Raw genomic sequence first — 21,750 nt, 5'->3', positions numbered from 1 at the left:
CCAGAATTACAGAATTTCAGAGCTGAAAGGGAGCATAGTCACCATCTGCTCCAGCCTGTGAATGAATGGAGTCCCCATTATAATATACACAAGTGAGTATCCAGCTTCAGCTCTCAGACCTCTGAGAAGGAGGATCCCAGGGCCTCAGAGGCCAGTCATCCTACTCAGGGACAGTTCTGATTATTAGGATCTGCTTAAATACCTCCAACAAAAGGGAACTCACTACCTCTTCAGGCAGCCCATTTCCCTTTTCGATAGTTTTCATGGGAAGTTTTTCCTTTCATTGAAATGATATCAGCCCCCTTTCTTGAAACAACACAGATCCAGTGGTTTGTAAACCTGAAAGCACAATCTAGAGGCTAATTATTCTTTTTATGATGATTGTTCCACCCATTGCTCCTCCTGGCTCTGCCCAAGTCTGATTCCTCTTTCACTCTCACTTGGATTCCTTCTACTTTGCAGCTGGCATGGTTTATGGTCCCTTTTCATGAAAGGAGAGAACACGGGCCGATCATTGGCAAGGTAGGCAACATCTCTCCCAAAAGAGAGGAAGGATAGATGTGATGGGAGAAACGGAGCCAATGTGTTATAGCAGGAGTTTCGTTGACTCTAGAGTCAAAGAACCTGGGTTCAGATCCCACCCTTAATGCTGACAGCTGTACAACCTTAGACAAGCTACTTTACCTCTCCTGGCATCCGTCTGTTCCTCTATAAAATTTTATATATATCTCACTTGAGCCTTGAATAACCCTGTAAGGTACACACCATAGGTATTACTTACCGATTTTACAGAAGGGAAAACTGGAGGTCTGAGAGAGTGGGTGACTTTCCTATGGTAACACAGCCAGTGATAGTCTGAGGCAGAATTTTAATCCAGGTCATCCTGACTCCATGCTCAGTCCTCCACCTACTACCATACATCACTGTGAACCTCCATGGAGCTTAGGCTCTGCTGGAGAAGTCAGCCCCTCACAAGACATCCAGGCGCTGCCAAGGACATGGATCTGTGTCGAACGATGGCCTTGATTTCTTCTTTGCCCTAACAGTGATTATTCATGCCTGAGAAGTCTCAGACTTGTGGGAAAATCTGGAATTGAAGAAAACAGTGACTGCTTTGTCCACAGAAGTCACGGACCTGTCGCACCAGATGTTTTGGTCTGTGATAAATTACACGTCAGCCTTTAATGGGAGCTCCTAGTGGGGAGAACACTCTCCACTCTTTTCTCTTGTCAGTGGTAAGAAGGCAAGACCTGTACTCCGTCTGTTCAGCTCCATTTCTAGCACACTGTGAGTGCCCAGGAAATGAGTATTGATGTAGAATCCTGGGGATGGGTTCCCAACTCTGCCACTGTATTGGGGGGCCACATTATAGCCCACACGAGTGATTTTTGGGTCACCAGTGAGCTTTGATCATACATGTGGTGTGACTACAGGAAGCATATCCATCTTTGTATTGGTGATCCCAAATTGCAATAATAATAGGAGGAAAAGAAGGTGGAGGAGGAGGAAGACAAGGAGGAAGAGAAGGAAAAGAAGTAGAAAGAAGAAAAGGAAGAGGAGGAGATAAGGGGGGAGGAGGAGGAGGAAGACAAGAAGAAGGAAGAGGAGGAGAAGAAGTAGGAAGAAGAGGAGGAGAAAGAAGAAGAGGAGGAGAAGGAAGAAGAGGAGATGAAGGGAAAGGAAGAGGAGGAGATGGAGAAGGAAGAGGAGGAAGAAGAGGAAGAGGAGGAAAAGTAGAAGAAGGAAGAGGAGACAGCTAAGTGGTGCAATAGGTAGAGGATTGATCTTGGAGTCAAGAATACCTGAGTCCAAACCTGACCTCAGATACTGGCTTGTGGGCAAGTCACTTAATCACTGTCTGACTCAGTTTCCTTGTCTGTAAAATGTGGACAAAAACACCTCCCAGAGTTGTAGTGAGGGTCAAATGAGATAATATTTATAAAGTATTTAGCATGGTGCCTGGTTCACACTAGGTGATATTATTATTATTAAGAGGATATAATAATAATAAAATTTTATAACACTTTAACATTTATGAAGTGCCTTATCTCATTTGATAAAGACCAAAATATTTTTACATTAGGGATAGGGACTGGGTCTGTGTTTTCATTAGTAAAGGGATTTCCTGCTCCTCTGCCAATGTAGAGGATGGCACCTTCTCTGCAGCTCTAACAGTCTTAGAGAGCTATCTGGGGCAATGAGAGGTAAAGTGAGTTGCCCAGGACCACACAGGTAATAAGTGTCTGAGGAGGAATTTGAACCAAGGTTCTGAGCCAGAGCTCTTCCCTCTATTCCAGTCTGCCCACATTGTAACATGCAACAGATTAGCTATGTCTCTTCAATATAAAACTCGCTCTGGACCCCCAAGGAGATTGATTGATTCTTGATGTCTTTGATTGATTATTAATGTTTTCCATCTGGGAGAATGCAAAAGTGATGGTCTCACATACATACCGAAACACTGCTCTCACCTACTTGTCTGAGCTGGGTGGCCATGTCAGTTAAGTGAGCAGACCAGCAGATGCCACAAATAATGATGATGATAAAAGTAATAGCTAAGATTTAGAGATCACTTTGATTTTTGCAAAGTGGTTTCATGTGACCTCATTTGATTAAACAGATAAAGAAAGAGTGGGTCCAGAATTGGACAAGAAGAGGAGAGTGGACTGGATTGCCTGGGGGAACTCACAAAGATCTCTCAATAACCCCAAGTCAATGACTCCAGTCATTCAATGACTCCCTGAAACTAAGTCCCATCTTCTGAACACTAGTATTCTTCCAGCTATGATCTGGGTCTATGGGTCATGGAACACCATAATCTCTGAAGAATTAAAACTAAAGATGACTCAGAGAGTGATGGAGAGGCATTTGGTGGGCACGGGCAGACAGTAACAAATTGAAAACAAGAAATTGTAAAGGAGAACCAGAATAAGTGGGGGGGGGGTCAATCCAACAACTGCATGAAGGGAAAAGAAATTGGGTCATATGAGTCATGTGGAGAGAGCAAGGGATGAGCAATAGACAAGCCAGTGGTGGACCCTGGTATCCCTGTACTCTTATACATTCAGAACCTGGGTCCTCTGGCCAAGCCTTTAAGTCTTACTTGTTTCAGGAAGCCTTCCATAACCACTCTAGCTCAAAGTAATTTCTTCCTCTTCTGAATTCCAATAATACTTGTCTATATCTCTTATTTGGCACTTGGCATACACATCCTTTGTTGTTGGTTACACACAGGATATTACTAATGACAATAATAGTTAATTGGTATTTACATAATACTTTAAGGTTTGCAAAATTCTTTATAGACATTATCTCATGCAATCATTGATTTGGATTTGGAAGGAACCTTAAAGACTGTGTCACTAGATCCCTGGACTTGAAGTTAGGACAGCCCAGATCCAAATTCTGCCTCAAACACTCACTAGTTGTGTGACCATGTGTCAGTCACTTCACTTTCTTAAATCCAGGCTTCCAGGACAGCACCCACCTTACAGGAGTGTTACGAGGACCAAATGAGATATCTCATTTTTTGCCTTTGCCAGCCTTCGGGCACCATCACTATCTGGTCGAAACCCTGCATCTTACAGATGAGGAAAACAGTCCAGAAAGGAATGGGATAATACTATTAATAGTGCTGATACTACACGAGAAAGTGTTATGGTACCCTCTCAACTAGTTAAGTAAAAATGTCTCATGGATTTTAAATTGGAAGGGACCTCAAAGATCAGATAGTCCCAATATTTCATGTTACAAATGAGGAAACTGAGCCACAGACAAAGGACATCATTTGCCCAAAGAGACAATAAAGAACAAAGCTGGGGATTGAACTAAGGAAGGTCCTCCGATTCAAAGCCCATTGGTCTGTCCAGTATACAAGAATGTCCCACCCATTCCCCCAAAGAAAGATCCAGCTCTACCTGATGATCTCCAACAATGGAACTTATTATCAATCAACAAACATTTATTAAGTGCCTACTATGTGCCAGATATTGCTAAGTGGTCATTACCTCCCACTGTGAACACTGATGCATTGAACAGTTCTAGCCATTAGGAAGCCTTCTGTTGTGTGGAGCCAGTCTGCTTTCTCTGAAATATCCATCCATCTAGGACCAAGTGGAATGAAGCAAATCTCTCTTCCCCACAATTTTCTAGCTCCTAGACTAGAAAGCAAATGAGAGATCATAGGGAGCACCTGGAGCCATTCCCTTCTTTTTAAAGGTAAGCAAAATCTCTCTGCCTTTGCACTGAAGGTTCCCTAGTGCCTGGAATGCACTCACTCCTTGCTTCTGCCTCAGAGAATCTTTCTCTCTTTGAAGATGCAGCTGATTCCCCACCTATGACATGAAGCCCTTCCTGATGTCCCCAACTGCTGATGCCATCTCTCTCAAGCTACCTTGTCATTCTCTTTATATTTATTTTGCACATATTACTTGTATCCTTGCTGTCTTCCTCACTAGAATGGAGGCTTCTTGAGGGCAGAGATTATCTCACTTTTCATATTTGTATCTCCAACACTTAACGCAATACCTGGTCTATAGAAAATATTAAGTAAATGATTTTTCTTTTATTCAAATACCCCCATGATCTTATTGTAAGAGGGCTTTTGAGCATGCCCAGGTCACCTAACATGGAGGTTACCCTGAGTCCCCTACCATGTCGGGGCCGGGGGATCAGTATTGTATTATGAAGACCTATGATTGGGCTTTTATTTAGCCTTACAGAGCCCCGGCCCCAGGGATATCCCTTAAGGATCTTCCCCTGTTATTCAGGAATTCCTCCAAATTTCCTAGACAAAATTCAGGGACTGAGATCAAAAGCTTAAGCCATTAGACTCAATCTGGTCATTGTGACCATCAGAAAACCAGTCTCAGAATGTCCAAGTTAGCTAGATTCTTAGAGTTGACATGGTCTATCTCCATGTTACAGTGGAGTTGTACTCAGAGGGAAAAAGTGATTTCCCTGAAGTCCCACAGTTCATTGGTGGCCTAGTCAGGGACAAAGCATTTGCGCATCCTAGTCAAGATTAGAAAACTCTACTTGCACATGCACATACCCACATACGTATATGCACACATACACCCGTATTTGAAAATTAGGCCTCCAGTGGTTTGCTGTTCATCAGTCTTTACATCTACTATGTAGCATTCACTGCTTGCTGTTACTGAATGGTTAGCTTCTTTCAATAGGTAACCTTTCCTGGTCCCACCACCTGTGGTGACTTCCCCTTAAAGATACTTTTCAGAGGTCAGGGACGGTTTGCGGCCATTCTTTCCATCCCCAGTGCTTAGCAAAATGCTTGCTGAGACTGTGACTATATGGGATAGGGAACTCCCATGTGAGGAAGGGGCAAGCATTTAATAAATGCTTATTGAATGTTAGATTGATTCACTTTTTCCACAGAATGGAGACAAATTTTCTGATGTGAAAAATACGTACATTTGCAAACAGTCATGTTTGAAAGTGCTTCTCATGGGCCCCCCTTGTATGTCAGGTCCTAAGCCACCGCCCACTTGGCCTGAATCTCCCTGTTGTCTCTAAAATAATATAAGAATGCTCTGTTGGGCATTTCAAGCCCTGCCCAGTCTGGCTCTGGCTGATCTTTCCAGGGTGATTTCATGTTATTCCCCTTCGCACTCTCAACACTGCAGCTGAACTGGCCCAGTTAAATTCCCTCTGAAATTGGCCATCCACTCTTGTCACTGAGCTTTCACCCAAGCCATCCCCTTCGTATAGAATCAAGGCGCTGAGGAAGGACCCCAAGCATGTAAGTCAAAAAACATCCATCGGAACTCCATTCCTGCGTGACCTTGCATAAGTCACTCAACCATTCTGGCCTTTAGTCTTTTCCTCTATAAAGTGGAGGATTATGCTGGATGACGTCAAAGGTCTCTTTTGGCTCTAAAACCTTCACTCTAGTGAATGTTCTCCCTCCTTGCCTTCAACTCTGCAAATCTCATTTATTTCCTGGTTCAGTTCTTGTGGGTTCTTGTGGGTTCTCCTACCACCTGGGAGAAACCTTCCCAGTCCCTTTAGGTGGTTGTGTTCTCTCCCTCTCTATCACATTAGCATCTATAGACTTATCTGTGTGTGTGTTGTTTCCTTCAGTAGAATATAAGCTCCTGGAGGGCAAGAACTACTTCGTTTTGTTTTGTTTTTCTGTTCCCAGCACCCAGCAGAACTGTTGGACAGTAGTGGACATTAATGCTTGTTTAACTGGATTGGATTGGTTTGGATTAATCTGGAGTGGGTTGGATTGGGTTGGGTTGGGATGGGGCACGTTATATAGGATTGGATTAAGTTGGATCAGACTAGATTGAATTGTATTGAAGACCATAATTTTCAGACACTAAAACATATATTTATCAAGTTACATCTTAAAGAGTCCTTGGTAAAGCCCTTTTACACATGATGCTTTAGGCCACTGCACCTCTTGTCTGCTCTTCCACCTCAAAGGCCCTAAGTTTGTCCTCTTTCCTTTACGCTTTATAAGGATGTTGAAACTCTCCTTTTTCAAAACAAGAAAAGATCCAACACCTGGTACAGTACAAAAATTTTATTTTTTTTTGTTAGGATAATTTAAAGTTTAAAACTGAAGTTGACATATTCATTTTACAAACAAGATATTCTTCCATAAGTAAGACCATTAAAAACAGTAAACAAAAAAAAATAAAAACAAAAACAAAATACAAAACCAAAAAAAGCAATCTTTACAAAAAGCTCTGTGCATAGCAACTTTATACTGTATATAATTGACAAAGCAAAACAACCCAATGAACGATAGAATTTGGGAGATGAGACTTTACAAAAGGGAAGCGGGAGGACGGTTTTGAAACCATGCATATTGAAATGTGCAAAGAAAAAAAGGGAAAATTAAGATGCTATAATGGAAACAAGATAAATAATGAAATAAAATGTCCCTTTAATAAAAAAAAACACAACCCCACACAGTTCCTCTTACAAAGCTATGATAAAATCTGTCTTCTCCTATAGAAATACTCGTATTCCAAGTGGCACAAAGGAAGCTGGGATCAGGAGTATTTAACAGCAAGGACTAGAAAGGAGAGAGTTGCTTTTGTTTCTTACACTACAAAATCCTTACACACCGATTTGTACATTTAAATATTCCTGTTGCGGCCAAGGTCCTAGCTGAGCGATCAAGGGTTTCTGGGTATTTCGTTACACACATTTTTTTTTTCCCGGTGTAAAGCTACCACCAAGTTCTACGATCATTTGAAGACAGCACTGCACTCATCTTCATGCAAGAGTGAAATTCACAGATTCTAAAGCAAAGCTACTTAATTTTTTTCCTTATGTTGGATTGGCTCAAATCCAGGTCCAGACGTGCTTCGTTTTTGTTCTGCCTTCGTTTTTGGACAATTCTGTTGATATCCCTCCTCCTCTCTAAAACGTTTTTCATCAGGGGACTTTCTTCGGGTGTGTTTCTTTGCAACTTGGTTCTTCAAAGCCTGTTACTGTCAACAGCACTTCCAGGCATGCCAACTATCCAAAACCTTGAATTTTCATGGTGCATAAAAATCCCATTTGGGTTGGGGGGGAGGTATTTCCAGAATGGAGCTGAGGGGAAAGACTGAAATGGGATTGGATTGGGTGAATATGAAAATGTGGGCTTGGAAAAGGAATGAGGAATTGATTTTAAAAAATGTTACCCTAATTCAGACTAGATGCACTCAATTTAAATGTTTATCCATTGGGATGGGAAAGAACTAATGTCATCCAGACCCCAGCTGAGTATTCTCCAAATGAGTTCTGTGGGCACGCTCTACTGGTGCCAGGGAGTGAATGAGGGAGCTAGGCAGCACAGAGGAGGAAACACGACATGAGTTGGCATCTCAGGTAAGGTTAAGTAGGTAGTAAGAGTCACCAGCTTTTGAGTACAGCTTCATTCAGACTCAACCTCTTAGCAACAGTGCCAGGCCCCTCCTAAAAAGAAAGCCAGTCATCCAAAGAGAACAGTAGACAAATAGCTGAGCAGCTTAGAAAACTGCACTCCTCAATGATTCTTTGAAGTTGCCAATATTTATCCTTTTGAACCCCAACACTGTTTGGGTTTTAAAATGTTCCCTTTCCTTCCCCACTGGGAAGGCAGAGGGCTGGTTGAGGATTGGGAGAACCTTTGAATTATTCATTTTTTACCCAGTGAGTTTAATGCCAGGGCAACTGGTGGGTTCCAAAGAACATCAGATTCGAAGTACATAGGCCTGGGTTTGAATTCTGACCCTGTTTACTCAAATGAGAAAAGGTATGCAGAGTGCTCCAGAATCCCTGAAGCTCTACAGAAAGTCAGCTATTCCTTGGGGAAGGCTGAGCAAGTTTCATCAGTACTCTGAGCCTCAGTTTCCCTATCTGTAAAAAGAAAGGATTAAACTAGATGCCCTCTGTGATTCCTTACAGCTCTAACTCTATAAACCTATAAGCCTCTCTGTGCCTCAGTTTATAAACAAAATGTGTAAAACGATAGGATTACACAAGAGGGTCTCTGAGGTCCCCTGAGAGATAGGAGGTGGTTAAGAAATGCTTGCCAAATCTCTTAATCTGTGAACCCCTCTGTGCCTCAGTGACAAATTGAAGGGGTTAGAGTATATGGTCTCTTCCACCTTTAGATCAATGAACGTGTGAATTTCTCTATACCTCAGTTTCTTCTTCCAGCTCCAGATCTAGGAATTTATGAACCTCTTATGCCTCAATTTCCTGTTGAAGGGGTTGGACTAAATGACCTTCGAAGACCCCTCCAGTCTGGATTCTGTGGTCCTCTGAATGGGGAAGCATGAGAAGGGAAAAGATGGCACTCCTGAGAGATGGGCACCCAGGCATCTTTCACCCTGAAGGGTAGGGGAGTCATTCATCATTGCCAATGGGCTCTGATGGCCAACCAAAGCAAAACAGAGGAGAATCCCTATAGCGATACCTAAGGGGACTGAAGTTCCAATTACTGGTGATCTGGAAACTGGCCCTGCACTGAAGACGTTTTAACTGTTTTGGATCATCTCTCAGACAAGAGGATTCCCTTTCCCCTGATGTTCCTGCCCTTGAAAAACTGGATGGGGTTTGGACCATAACAAAGTGCGAGAATCCAAGGTGGCCTTTGGCATGGAATGTCAAAAACAGCTACCCCAGGAAAATTGTGATAGGAAGCAAAGACTCAAAGGGACACGGAGGCTTTGAAAGCAGACTTAGCTGGACCAGACCTCCTGCTGTTCTGTATTTCTGGATTTGTGCTTGGCTTTTCTTTGAATGTTGTATGGTTCTGAAAGAATACAGGTGGGCTACCGCAGTCCTTGCATATGGATCTATACAAGGATAGAACGGGGGAGGGGATGTGGAGAGGACAGGAGTGGGCATCCAGGAAATAGCAGTGGTAACCATCACACACCTTATTTCTTTTTATCTTGGAACTACAGTTTTGCATCGTTTTCATTGTACAAGAGGAGGAGAAAATGTCCCTCCTTTCCAAAAAGGTCTTAATTTCTACCTCTACTTACAATAAGTTACACATTTATTTATTTAAATAATTGTAAAACATTTTAAAATTTTTCCTTTTTTTGTGTTTTTTGTTTTTTAAAGAGATTAAACTATAAGCAAACACACATACAACAACATATCATCATCATTCGATTCAGGTTTTGTTTTAAGAAAGTCTTCCATGCGGGTACCCTGTTTTGTTCAAATTTTTTTTTCTGCATAAACTAAATTGGTATCTGAAAGGCTTCATAGAAAATAGAAACTTTCAACTTTTTTTTCCTACAAAGAAAAACAAACAGTATCCAAAATATCGAGCTTGAATTGTTTGCCAATTTTTTTCTTAAATATTTTACAAACATAGGAAGGTGGTTTTCATCAAGTCCGTAAAGAAAGAACCACATTTCCGTCCTTAGTACTGACCATGCATGCCAATGAAGGTATCTGTCCTTGTCCGTGAGTGGGGGTGGAGTTTGGGCAGCCGATCTCTCGGCTACAGGAGGGACACGAGACCAGGTAAGATGCAGGCTCCTTGCATATCCAAATCCATACAGAGTGATCCTTCGAGGGGCATTACACCCCCTCAAAGAGCTCTTAGTGCTTTCCGTATTAGTGGTCCATTGGATGAAGTAGTTGTGTGCTCTGAGACACAACTCTTCCTTCTGTTTACATTGGGGGAACGACGAGGCCGGTCATGGCTGAAAGCAAAGCAGACAATGATGTGAGTCCATGGCACACTGCTTCAAAGGGTGGCCATAGAGGGGGAGAAGAAAGAGAGCCCCACCACCACCACCACCGCCTTAAAGGAGACATAGGTGTTTTGCTAATGTCAGCCATAGTTCATCAAAGAAGAGGTGACCTCAGTCCATACAGCAATCTAGAGTAGGAAGAGACCTCGGGGGAAGGGACATTTTAGCACATCCCCCTCCTTTGCCTTTTTGTTCGTTTCTCTCAAATCGATCAGAACGTATTCATTTTGTGCCCACAGAGAGCAGGGTGCTGATGCAGGACCTCTGTCTGGAATACCCTCCCCCACCCTGCTACATACCTTTGGACTGCCCTCAAACAGATTTAAAATACACATTTTAGTAATAGGCATAAAAAATAAGCCAGTGGTTGTGTACTCCAAATAGATACATTCAAAACTATCTTTTAAAAAATTAGCTGAAAATTTAAAGGGAAAACCTATAAAACTATATATTCAACTATCAATCTGACATAGACATATTGTAAGTATATATAATATAAATGCATAAAAAGGGCAGACAATATTTAAGGAAGGCTATGCAACCAGGAAATGTAGATTTCACCATAAAGAAAGCTTCAATAACCCTCCCAATCTAGGATTATTATGTCCACTGATATGATAAATTGTCTCATTTCTGACAGACAAAAATTAAGTTAGATGTTATGACAACAACTCATGTGTTGAGATGAGAAAACAGAGGGTAAGGGACTTGGCCAAGGTCACACGGCAAGTATCGGAGGTAAGATTTGAACCTGGGGACTCTACCACCTAAGCTAGGGTTCTTTTTGTGGCATTTACACAGGCCTCTCTTTGTCTTGGGGACTCAGTTCGCATTTCTAGGACACTTGCCAATTTACAAAGCATTCCTTCGCCAGTGAGCTGGGTGGTGTAGGTTGCCTGTTTAGGGACCCTAACTCCTCAGAAGGGAGCATAGCGTGTGAATAGAGAGGAATCTTGGAGTCAGGAAGATGGCCGTTCACATACAGCCCCTGACATAGATGAGCTGGGTCAGTCAGTCCAAACTTCAGTGCAGCAGTTCTCTAAGACTGGCAGGAAGAGACAAGTTGTTGAACTGCATTGGGGGAGGGAATTTTCACACCAGGAGTTCCCACATTGAGTTGGAATCTTTGCACCAGACACATAGAAAAGAAGTAAATGCAAAACCAAGCTTGTCAGGGCAGTTCTCTATTTGTAGATTATCCTCTGGAAAGGACTTTGAGCACAGCCTGCACATAACCAAGAATCCCCTGAAAAAATACCCAACAAATAGTCTAGGTTTTGCTTGAAGAACTCCAGTGACGGGGAGCTCACCACCTCCCCCCACACTTGTGCATTGAAAAGCTCCATGAAAGCAAAGACAAATTTAGGTGCACTTTGCTTCTTCTCCCAGTTCCTATAGCAATGCTCTGCACACGTTTGTTGAATGAACGAATGAGGAAAACCCACTTCCATGATTGCCCCAGGTGGCTTCCACTGGACCATAAGGGAAAGGAGCAAAACTCAAGCCCATTTAGGCCCTGAGTTTTCTGTTTAACCAGCTCCAACTTTCTGGCCCTCGCATTTATTTTTAGCAGAAATATGATTGGTTATTTTTAACAAGTACATTCTCCTTTGACAGTTTGCTGCCAATCTGGGATGTTCGGTAATGAGTGTTGACCCACTGGAATGAAGGTTCTAATTTAGTTCCTAATTTAGGAGCTCTCCTCCCTCCCCCTCTGTGCCTTTGCAATGGACAGCTAACTCCTCGTCTAGCTAGTGAACGGAATTCTGGGAGAGCTGGAGAACACAGATCTGGGGTGAATTGGAGGGTGCAGAACGCTCCTTCCTCCTAGCTCCTGCTCAGTGCTGGGAGCTGGGTAGCCCACCATGGCCCAAGAGAAAGACCATCGAGGGACAGACCCTGCTCCAGTCCTGCTTAACCAGCTGCGAATTAATGCAATTTTAGGATCCTTAGAAAGTGGCAACCCATTTTCTTTACAATAAGCCATGTCTATTGCTTGATTTGAACAGATTTCTGGATATATTCTGTACGTCTCAGTGCGTCGCAACTTATTCATTGGAATAGAAACATTTTGAAGAATTACTCTTTATTAGGCTTGAAGGTAAATAATTTGATAGCTTTCCTCCCTCTTACTTCCTTTTGATTTTTCTCCTCCCTTCCCTCCCTCCCTCCTTCCTTCCTTCCTTCTTTTCTTCTTTCCTTCCTTCCCTCCTTCCTTCCTTCCCTCCTCCCTTCCTTCTTTCCTTCCTTCCTTCCTTCCTTCCTTCCTTCCTTTCTTCCTTCCTTCCTTCTCTCCCTCCTTCCTTCCTTCCTTTCCTTTTCTCATTTATCTCTCTCGTTCCTTCATCCTAGCTTTCCTTTTCTTTTCTCTTTTTCCTTCCTTCTTTTCTTTCTCATTGATCTTTTTCTTCCTTCATCTTATCTCTTCCTTTCTTCTTTCCCTTTTCCTTCCTTTCTTTTCTTTCTTACCCTCCCTTCCTCCTTTCCTTTTTTCTTCTTTCTTTTCATTCATCTCATTCCTTCCTTTATGTTATTCTTCCTTTCTATTTTTTCCCATCTTTCTGATTTTATTTCCTTCCTCCCTTTCTTCCTTTCTTTCTCTTTCTTACCCTCCCTTCTCCCCTTTTTTGCTTTTCTGAATGCCAGCTAACCCTCTCGGGCAGGGTCGCTGGTAGGCTATTTCTCTGCTTCTCTCCAGCCTTTATTGAATGTTTGTGAGATCTGGATTAAGGTCTTACACAGCTAGCAAAGGCATAATTATTTTTGCCTGTATTACTTTATAGCGAATCGATGTAACTTTTCAATAAAGGTGGTTCAATTCCGGACCCTCCCTGATGATTTGGAGTTATAGCAACCCAGACTGATTATCCCAGAGTGCAAGGATTTTTTCCTTTCCTTTTTTCCTTGAGGGAAACTGGTGAGAGCATTAGACACACAGTGTTGAGTATTACCCTGACAAGCTGTGTTCATCTGCTGAAATTCTTGATTACTGCTGTCTTGAGATGGGCTAATGCATTTCCTGGATAAATCCAGCCCAATCCAAAAAGAATTTATTAAGCACCTACTGGCTACACGGAACTAGAACTCTGGCCAGTCAGTTTCTCACATAGATATTTTTGCCTTGAACTTCTAGCTTCTTTTCAAAGCATGAAGCACCTTCCCTTCCATAGCCCATTCCTTCAGGGTCTCTGGGGGCTGCTGCAAGAGCTTGTTGAAAGGTCAGCCTGGATCAAGTAACAAAAGATGCCGAACATCGCCAGAGAAAGAGCAGGTTTCATGTTTCTTTCCTTTCTCCTAGCCCTGCCTTGGATGCCCTGGTGGGTTCGCTTGGCCAGTGAGAGACTTTTGCTTTTTGCTTTGAATCACCAAAACTAACTTGGAAAAAAATCACAAGAGTTGAGAGTTGGAAGAGAACTCAGCAGCCGTCTAGTCTGGTTCAAGCCTTCTACCCTTGGAATTCTCTCTATAACATACCCTGCCTATGGTTATCCAACTTTTGCTTGAAGAATTCCAAAGAGGGAGAACCTACTAGCTCTCTAGGCAGCCCATTACATTTGGGGGCAGCACTTGTTAAAAATTTTTTTTTTGCTGATATCAAGCCTAAATTTGCTTCTTTCAACCTTCACTCATTGTTTCTAGTTCTGTCCTCTGAGGCCAAAAAGAACAATTCAGATTCCTCTCCTATTTAACAGCCTTCTAGGTACTTGAAGGTGAGGCTATCAGATCTCCAGGAAGCCTTCTGTTCTCTAGACTAAACATCCCCAGGTCCTTCAGCCCTGTGTCAAACAGCATGGGCTCATGGCCCTTCACTATCCCCATTGCCTTCCTCCTGACAATCCATCCATATCCTTCTCAAACAACGAAGACCAGAACTGAACACAGTACTCCAATGAGAACAAACATTAAGCCAAGAACACACATTTTGTTATGAGATGGGTCAATTTTTCCTGAAGTATTTTTTACCTTATCAACCCCTTTGGTCCACTTCTCATGCTCTTCACCCTCCCATCCGCTTCCACCCCTTCCCTGGAGTATTTGCAATGAATCAGACATTTATAGATAGGAAGGACATTAATCATCATTTAGTTGGGTCCCTCACCTTGTAGCAAGGGACACTGAGGTGCAGAAAAATTAGGTGAGTTACCTGCCCGAGGTTATAGGCAAAACCAAAAGTGACATGTGACAGTCAGAATTGGAACTAAGGTGCTCTGGCTCCCACTCCAGTGTGGAATTCGTGCAAGGGGTTGCCTGGGGAGCTCTGATCACTGGAGGGCATAAATCCGAGTCTGAGGGACTGTTTGTCACATGTTGTAGCAGGGCTTCTTTTGTGGGGTTGGGTCAGGTCAGACGGGCACTAATGCTGTTACATTCTCGCTTTCTGCCCCAGAGGCGTAGAAGAAAGCTCTCACCTTCTTCCCTGTCCCTGAACTTCTCCCTTGCTCCCTCCCATCTGGGCTTTTCATTATGCATGTTCCTAACAATAACTGTTTTGTGAAAATGAAACCTAGTGACTGGGCTCCCATCCAAAATAATCCAACCAGAGGGGTAGTTAGGAAAGGGGAAATGTCCAGAAAGGAATCACTGTTGTTTCTCCTCCACCAGCCATGAGATAAATCCACAATGGAAGAACCTGGTGCTGGGTGACACACAGACTCAGCCCACATCCTCTGACCAGAAATGAAATTCTTGGAGTCCCTAAGTAGCACTGTAGGCTGGCTTCTTGGTTCTGGCTCTGATGCTGGCTTCTTCTCCTGCCAAGTCACTGAGATGCAATAAAATACTCTGAGGTGTTCTAGTCACAGGTCTGCCACACAGCTGTGTAACCCCAAGTGGGTCATCTCATTTCTCTCAGCCTCAACTTCCACTTATGTAAAATGGAGGCACTGAATGATGACCCATAAGACTCACTCGAGCTCTAGAGATTCTGTGAGCCCTCCAGGGACTCCAGGTATGACAGAACAAAAAAGCTGAGTGGGATGCCTCAAAAAGGTGATAGGTTCCCCCTCATTGGAGGTCTTCCAAAAGAGGATAGATTCCTACTTGTGGAGTAGGTAGGATTCTTTCCTAGCTAGAGTGGAAGACATTGGGTTTGGAGTCAGAGGACCTGGGTTTGAATCCAGCTCTGTCATTTACAAACCGTTGGCTCTCAAGGCAGCTCTTCTTAAATTGTTTCGCTAATATCAAGTCTAAATTTGCTTCTTTTCAGCTTTCACTCAGTGCTCACAGTTCTGTCCTCTGAGGCCAGAGAGAATAATACTAATCCCTGCATCATTTGGGGCACAGTGATCTAACCCTCTGGGTCTGTTTGCTCATCTATGAAAAGACAAGGCAGGACTCTTCAGATCTCTGGGAGATGAGCATCTCTAGGAGATAATCAAACAAGATAATATTTGTGAATCACTTAATACAGTGCTTGGCACCTAATCGGTGCTTAACAAAGGCTTGCTCCCTTTCTTCTTCCCTTCACCAAAGTCCTTCCAACTCTGATCATAGGGTTGGTCACTGAGATCTCTTCCATTTCTGAAATTTGGTGATTTTGTCACCATTGTAAATCCCACAATCCTGGGACCCTATGACTACCAACTCTCCCCTATGCCTCACAGCTTTTCTGAGTCACAGCTTGCAAAGATGGCCCTAGAAGGCTTTCCCAGGGACTGCCAGAAGAGTGAGACTACACATCGACTCTATTCTGGCCACAGAGCTCCATGTCTAGGATTCCCCCTAAGCCCAGCAGGCCTCAGGGACTTGGATCTGAGAGGGGTTAAGCGAACCTCTGACCCTATGGGTTCTCTCCATCACTGCTTGTCATGAATATTTTCATGTCTGAATGTGCAGAGCTGCTGAAAAATACTGGGGGCCGTCAGTGATCCTCGGTGCTCAGCAGTTTCTAATTTGCTCTCTCGCCATCAGCTGCCTCCCGTCCGTGATGAGATGATTAGATATTCGTGTACTCATCACATTTGGGTTACGTCACGTCACATCACATTTCATTGCACCGCTCAGAAACAAGTTTGACGTGTGATATTAATTTTTTTCTTAAAAAAAAGCACACACAAAGACATATACTTTTCTTCCCTCCCCGTGGCCCTGATCAGGCACCTGCTATCAATTTGGTGAGCATGGAAGTCAGGGTTCTGGGAACTGCTGGTTATTCCTGATGGATCCCATCCAGCTATGCCCCTGGAATGTATATGGACTGCAGATGACAGGCAGGCTGTGTAAGTAGTAACACATGCCAGCCCACGTGATGACCCAGGGCATCCTTCAGGGAGAAATTGCATGGTCTTGGGGGCCTAAACCACAGTGGTGGGAGCCTGGAAATTAATTCCTGGATGCAATATTTGGAACAAGTCTGACCACATCACTCACTTACTCAAGAAACGTCAAGAGCTCACTATTGCCTCGAGGATAGGATACAAAGTCCTCTGTTTGACAGTTAAAGCTTTTCACAATCATGCTCAAGCTCACCTTTCCCACCTTACTATTTTCCTTTGCTCACTCTAAGTTCTAGGCACATGGGCCCATTTGCCGTTTCCTGAGCATTGGTGCTCCATCCTCTGTGGCTCTGTTTAGGCTATTCTCCATGCCTGGAAAGCATTCAAGCCTCATTCCATCTTTAGTTCTACCTAGCTACTTCCAAAACTCAGCTCACATACCTTCTCCTATGTCCATCAGTCAGTCAATAAACATTGGCAAAGGGCTCATTATGCACCAGGCAGTGTGCTAAGTTCTGTGGATACAAAGAAGGTAAAAGCTGCTTTTGCTCTCAAGGGACTTGCCTTCTAATAGAGGGTAAGTAAGCACATACAAGATATATACAGAGCAGAGAGAAGGTAACCCGAGAAGGGGAGACACTGGCAGCTGTCTCCACCAGGAAAAACCTCCTGAGGGGTGGGGTTGGAGCTGAATCTTGAAGAAAGCCTAGAAAACCAAGAGGCAGAAGGGAAGAGGAAGACAATTTCCCTTCTGGACTCCCTCAGCTATTAAGATGTTTCCTCTTCCTCAAACTACCATGTATGTGCTTGTCTGTGTCCTTGTTCTTTCTTCCTTTGAATGTAAGTTTCTGGAAATCTATTTTTTTTCCTTTGGGTATTAACACAATATCTTGCTTATCATTGGTGCTTAATAAATGTTTCTTGGACTGGACTACACCATGACTGGGCCTTGGAGATGTTGCTGTGCTTGTTTCCTACTCTACATTTTCATAGAAATCTATCAACTGTAAGTATTTCTTGATTGAAAAACCAAAAAACATCTTTGTCGGTGGATGCCAAAGAGCCAAGTGACGCTGGTGACTTTCAACATGGCTTAGCGAGCCCGTGGACATGTGCTCCCAAAGTGCCCTCTTTCTTACCTCTGAATCCATTTCCATTTCCACTAGAGCAGGCTGGAGAAGGGGAGCCTTGGGGTCTAATGACAGGAGCAAAGGCACTCTTCTGTTTGACAGCTGGGAAGACGGAAGACGAAAACGGGAGGATGGAGGACGTACTGGAAGAGCCAACTGTAGGACTTGAAGACATGACTAGAAAAGAAACAGCAGGGTCCTCATTTAGAAAGAGATGCCACCAAAGTGGGGCCAGGCACTCACCTGATCTCCACCAACCTCCCCTTAGGACAGAAAATGTGTTCTTTCTTCTCAAAGCTGGGGAAATCCATAGTTCCCATCATGGTCCTCCTGGCCCACAGAGGTCTGCCTAGAGCACGGGCCGAGTGTGCAGCTCCCCCTGGAGAGCAATATTCCCATTGGATTTGAACAGAGCACACAACTCAGCCCACTCTCTGTGCACACCTATACCTCCCAGCCCCAACCCTACAATGTGGCCAGCCATCCTTGGCCTGAGAAACTCTCACTTCTATAGTCCCTTAAAGTGGGCAACACCTTTTACAGGTATTCTCTCATTTGAACACTCCTGTGCTGAGTCAACTACAGGTCTTATCACACCCTTTTTAAAGATGGGAAAGCTGAGACTCAGATGGGTTAGCTGACTTGTAGATGACAGCTAAGAGTCAGAGGTGAAGTTTCAACCCAGTTCTGAGGTGGAATCATGTAGTGTCTAGAGTGTTGGATATAGAATCAGAAATCCTTGGGTTCAAATCTCATCTCTAATACCTACTAGCCTTGTAAACATTTACAACTCACTTAGCCCATCTGAGCCTCAGTTTTCTCACCTGTGAAATAGGCATGATAAGACCTATAGCACCCATTTCACAGGTCTGGGGTGAGAGAGTGTCTATAAAGTGCTTTGCAAACTTTAAGAATCAGTAGAAATATTGGTTATCATCATCATTATTATCACTCTGTGGGGCATTCACACATGGGACACTAAGGCTTTGAGGACTTCCCTCCCCGTCTGTTTGCTTTTTCTCATCAGACCCGTAATTTTATCAGTGGAGGAGACTCCCTCCCCCATGGCAGATCAATGCCTGCGTCCTCAGCCACCACCGATTGTCTTAGAGAGTTGCTGAGGGGTAAATGACTCGATCAGGGTCACACAGCCTGTGAATCTCAGAGGCAAGACTTAACCCCAGGTCTTGCTGACTCTGAGGCCAGCCGTTTATGCATTATATACCATGATGGAGTCAGTTCCTGCAACATAGGAATAGAACCTGCAGGCCATTCAGATGGAGTCACCAGCAAACTGCACAATAGTAACAAAGAAAGGACTGACTTGGAGGTTAAAAGTCAGGTGGTGTCATTGCCAAGAGAGGAAACACCTTCTGCTAAGCACAGGAGGAAGGAAGCATGATTAGAGAATATTTTGTCAGAAAAAGATCTGAGGGTTTCAGTGGACCACAAGCTCAATATAAGCTGGCAGTGTGATGATGTACAAGCCAGAAATGCTACTGACATCTTGGGCTGTCTTAAGAGAGGTTTAACTTCCAGGAATAAAGAGGTGATCATTCTTCTGTCCTCTGTCCCTGTCAGACTTTATCTGGAATATGCTCAGTTGTGTGCCAATCAAAGACCTTGATAAGCTAGAGGGTATCTAAAGGCAGGGAACCTAGATAATGAAGGGCCTTGAGTCCGTGCCACATAATATCAGCCTGAAGAAATGGGGCATGTGTAGCCCTTGTCTTAGAAGAGAAGACTCTTCTGAGAGTTGTCATCTGCCACTTGCACAGCTGTCCTATGAAGAGGAATACAAGACTTCTTCTGCTTGGTGTTGGAGGGCAGAAGTAGGAGGGCCAGGTGGAAGGGGCAATGAGGCAAATGTAGAGTCTGGGGAAGAAAGAGATGAGAAGAGCTGGAAGGACATTCTTCCCAGTCATCCGAGAAGACCAAGCTTCTCCAGAAGGCCTTCATTTCTCCTCTCCTCTTTTCTGACCATGAAACACATTCTTCAAGTAGCACCCCAACTTTGTGTTTTCCTTCTAGATCATGCCAAGATCCAAGGCGCCATGTATAGAGGAGGGTCTATTCATAGCTTCAGCCGGATCTCCTCCTTTTAGCCCCGTTTTCCCCATCAACAAACTAAGGATGAGATGCTCTCCTTTGGTTCTGCTGTTTACTACCTGAATCACAGGGGGCAAACCCCTTTACCTCCCTGGGTCTCAGTCCCTTCATCTGTAAAATGAGTTATTCTATGGTTCCTTTAAGCTCTAGGACCTATGACTTTACATTCCTTTGGCCCCAGTGGCACACGAGAGCAAACCACCTGAGCTTTGGTTCCCAATTTGTTCAGTAGTTTGGGGAATAATCTTGGGCAAGAACCTCACTTCTAATAGTCCAAGTTGAGGCAGGAAAATGGTACATTGGATAGAGAATTGGATTAGGAATCAGGAAGACCTGAGTTCAAATCCAGTCTCAGACACTTACTAGCTGTGAGACCTTGGGCAAGTCATTTCACCCTGTTTGCCTCAGTTTCCTCATCTGTAAAATGAGCTGGAGAAGGAAATGGCAAGTCACTCCAATATCTTTGCCAAGAAACCCCCAAATGGAGCTGCAAAGAGTGGGATACGACCGGAAAATGACTGAACGACAATTATTATCATTACTATAATTAAGTTCTAAGGTTCTTTCCAGCTCTGATGCTCCATGGTTGAGGATTTTAGGACCCTAAAGCAGAGTAAAATACATGCTCTTATGGTTAGCTTTGGAAGAAGACTGCTTCAACAAACACATTTGAGGCCATGACAACCTACCCCACATCACTCCAGGTAGTGAAAGGGGAGGGTGGGGCTGTTTGCCCTAATGCAGAGATCACCTACAGCAAGTATGGGATTTGTACTTTGGGTAATGCGCTTTGTTCAGGAGTCAAACAGACTGGCTGGAAGAGAAATGCTTCATGTTCCCCCTTTCCCCACCCCCTCCATTCCACTTCCTGCTCCATGCCAGAGCGTATGATGGGATGAGGCCGATGATAAGTAGTATCCTCTAACAGTCTCAGGGTTTTTGGTGTAATCTGGCTCTGACTTGGTGGCTCTCTCTGCTTCAGGGGAACTAGCCCCCCAGGCAGGGCAGGCTTGCTGGCTGGATTGGGTCTTGGACAGAGTTTCAGGGGAGGATTGTCTCTTTTTTGCAATTGACTGACCAGCCTCCCCACTGAGGATGTCATTGGACATCTATCTTCCCCTGTATGGGAGTCAAAGTTAAGCAATGCACGTCAGGGCCTGAAACTAACAGCGACATGAGGAGTGAAGGGAAAACCACTTCTTGTCCCCAGGATGACTCCCCCAGCCCAGCTGGACCTTGCTGGGCAAATATCCGCCTTTTGCACTCAGCCGTCCCATTTGCTGGCGCACAGGGGTCTGTCAGCATTTCATTATAACCCCCTATTGTCAGGGGTTTATAACTCAGCCATAAAAAAACGTGCTCTGGGCTGAAACTTGGCACTCACAGCTCCAGCTAGGAAGTGAAGCCCGTACATCAAATGAGAAAAACATCTGTTTGGCCACTTTTGGGGGGCTGGAGTTCTGTGACTGTAGGAACAATAAAGATGAAGGTTTCCGATACCCTGCTTTGGCAGTCATGAAAGTCAAACATGGCTGTGGGGTTCGATTTTATTTTCTCCCTAATCGGCTTGGACAAGTAATTACACCATGGCGTGGCCCAGCCACACCAGGCTGTTAGGGAAAATGACATGAATGTCCATAGCACCGGGCTTTTCAGCGCTGGATCCAGAGGCTCCTTGGCCTCTTTGGAGTTTTCCCCTCCCCTAAGCCCTAAGAAACTGTAACCTATCTGGATCTGGACAGACAGAACAACGGACCAAAGAGCGCTGAAATCGCTAACATTTCTATAACCCTTTAAAATTGCAAAGCACTTTACAAACATTCCAATTGATCCTTACAACAACTCGGGGAGGTTAGCAATATTATCTTCCCCATTTTACAGATAAGGAAACTGAGGCAAGTCAGAGGTTAAGTGTCTTGCCAGGGAGATGCAGCTAGTGAGTGTCTGAGGCTGGATTTGAACTTAGGTCTTCCTGACTCCAGGCCCACTGCACCACCTAGCTGCCCCTTGGAAGGGATCTTAACAGCCACCTAATCTGACTCACACCTCCAAAAGGATATCCATTACAAC

General features: G+C 44.0%; 1 protein-coding gene across 1 annotated transcript in view; it reads right to left on the bottom strand.

Moving 5' to 3' along the window:
- Window positions 1-9,937: 9,937 nt before the first annotated feature.
- EBF2 (EBF transcription factor 2) overlaps window positions 9,938-21,750 on the bottom strand; it is a 202,334-nt gene continuing 190,521 nt past the window's right edge. Inside the window, 2 exon segments of the mRNA XM_036750741.1 lie at window positions 9,938-10,175; window positions 17,581-17,748. Of these exon segments, the coding sequence (XP_036606636.1) occupies window positions 10,144-10,175; window positions 17,581-17,748 (200 nt within the window). The 3' untranslated portion in view covers window positions 9,938-10,143.

Source organism: Trichosurus vulpecula, chromosome 3, assembly GCF_011100635.1.
Source record: "Trichosurus vulpecula isolate mTriVul1 chromosome 3, mTriVul1.pri, whole genome shotgun sequence".
NCBI classification, from domain to species: domain Eukaryota; kingdom Metazoa; phylum Chordata; class Mammalia; order Diprotodontia; family Phalangeridae; genus Trichosurus; species Trichosurus vulpecula.
This window is presented reverse-complemented; position numbering and strand designations above follow the sequence as displayed.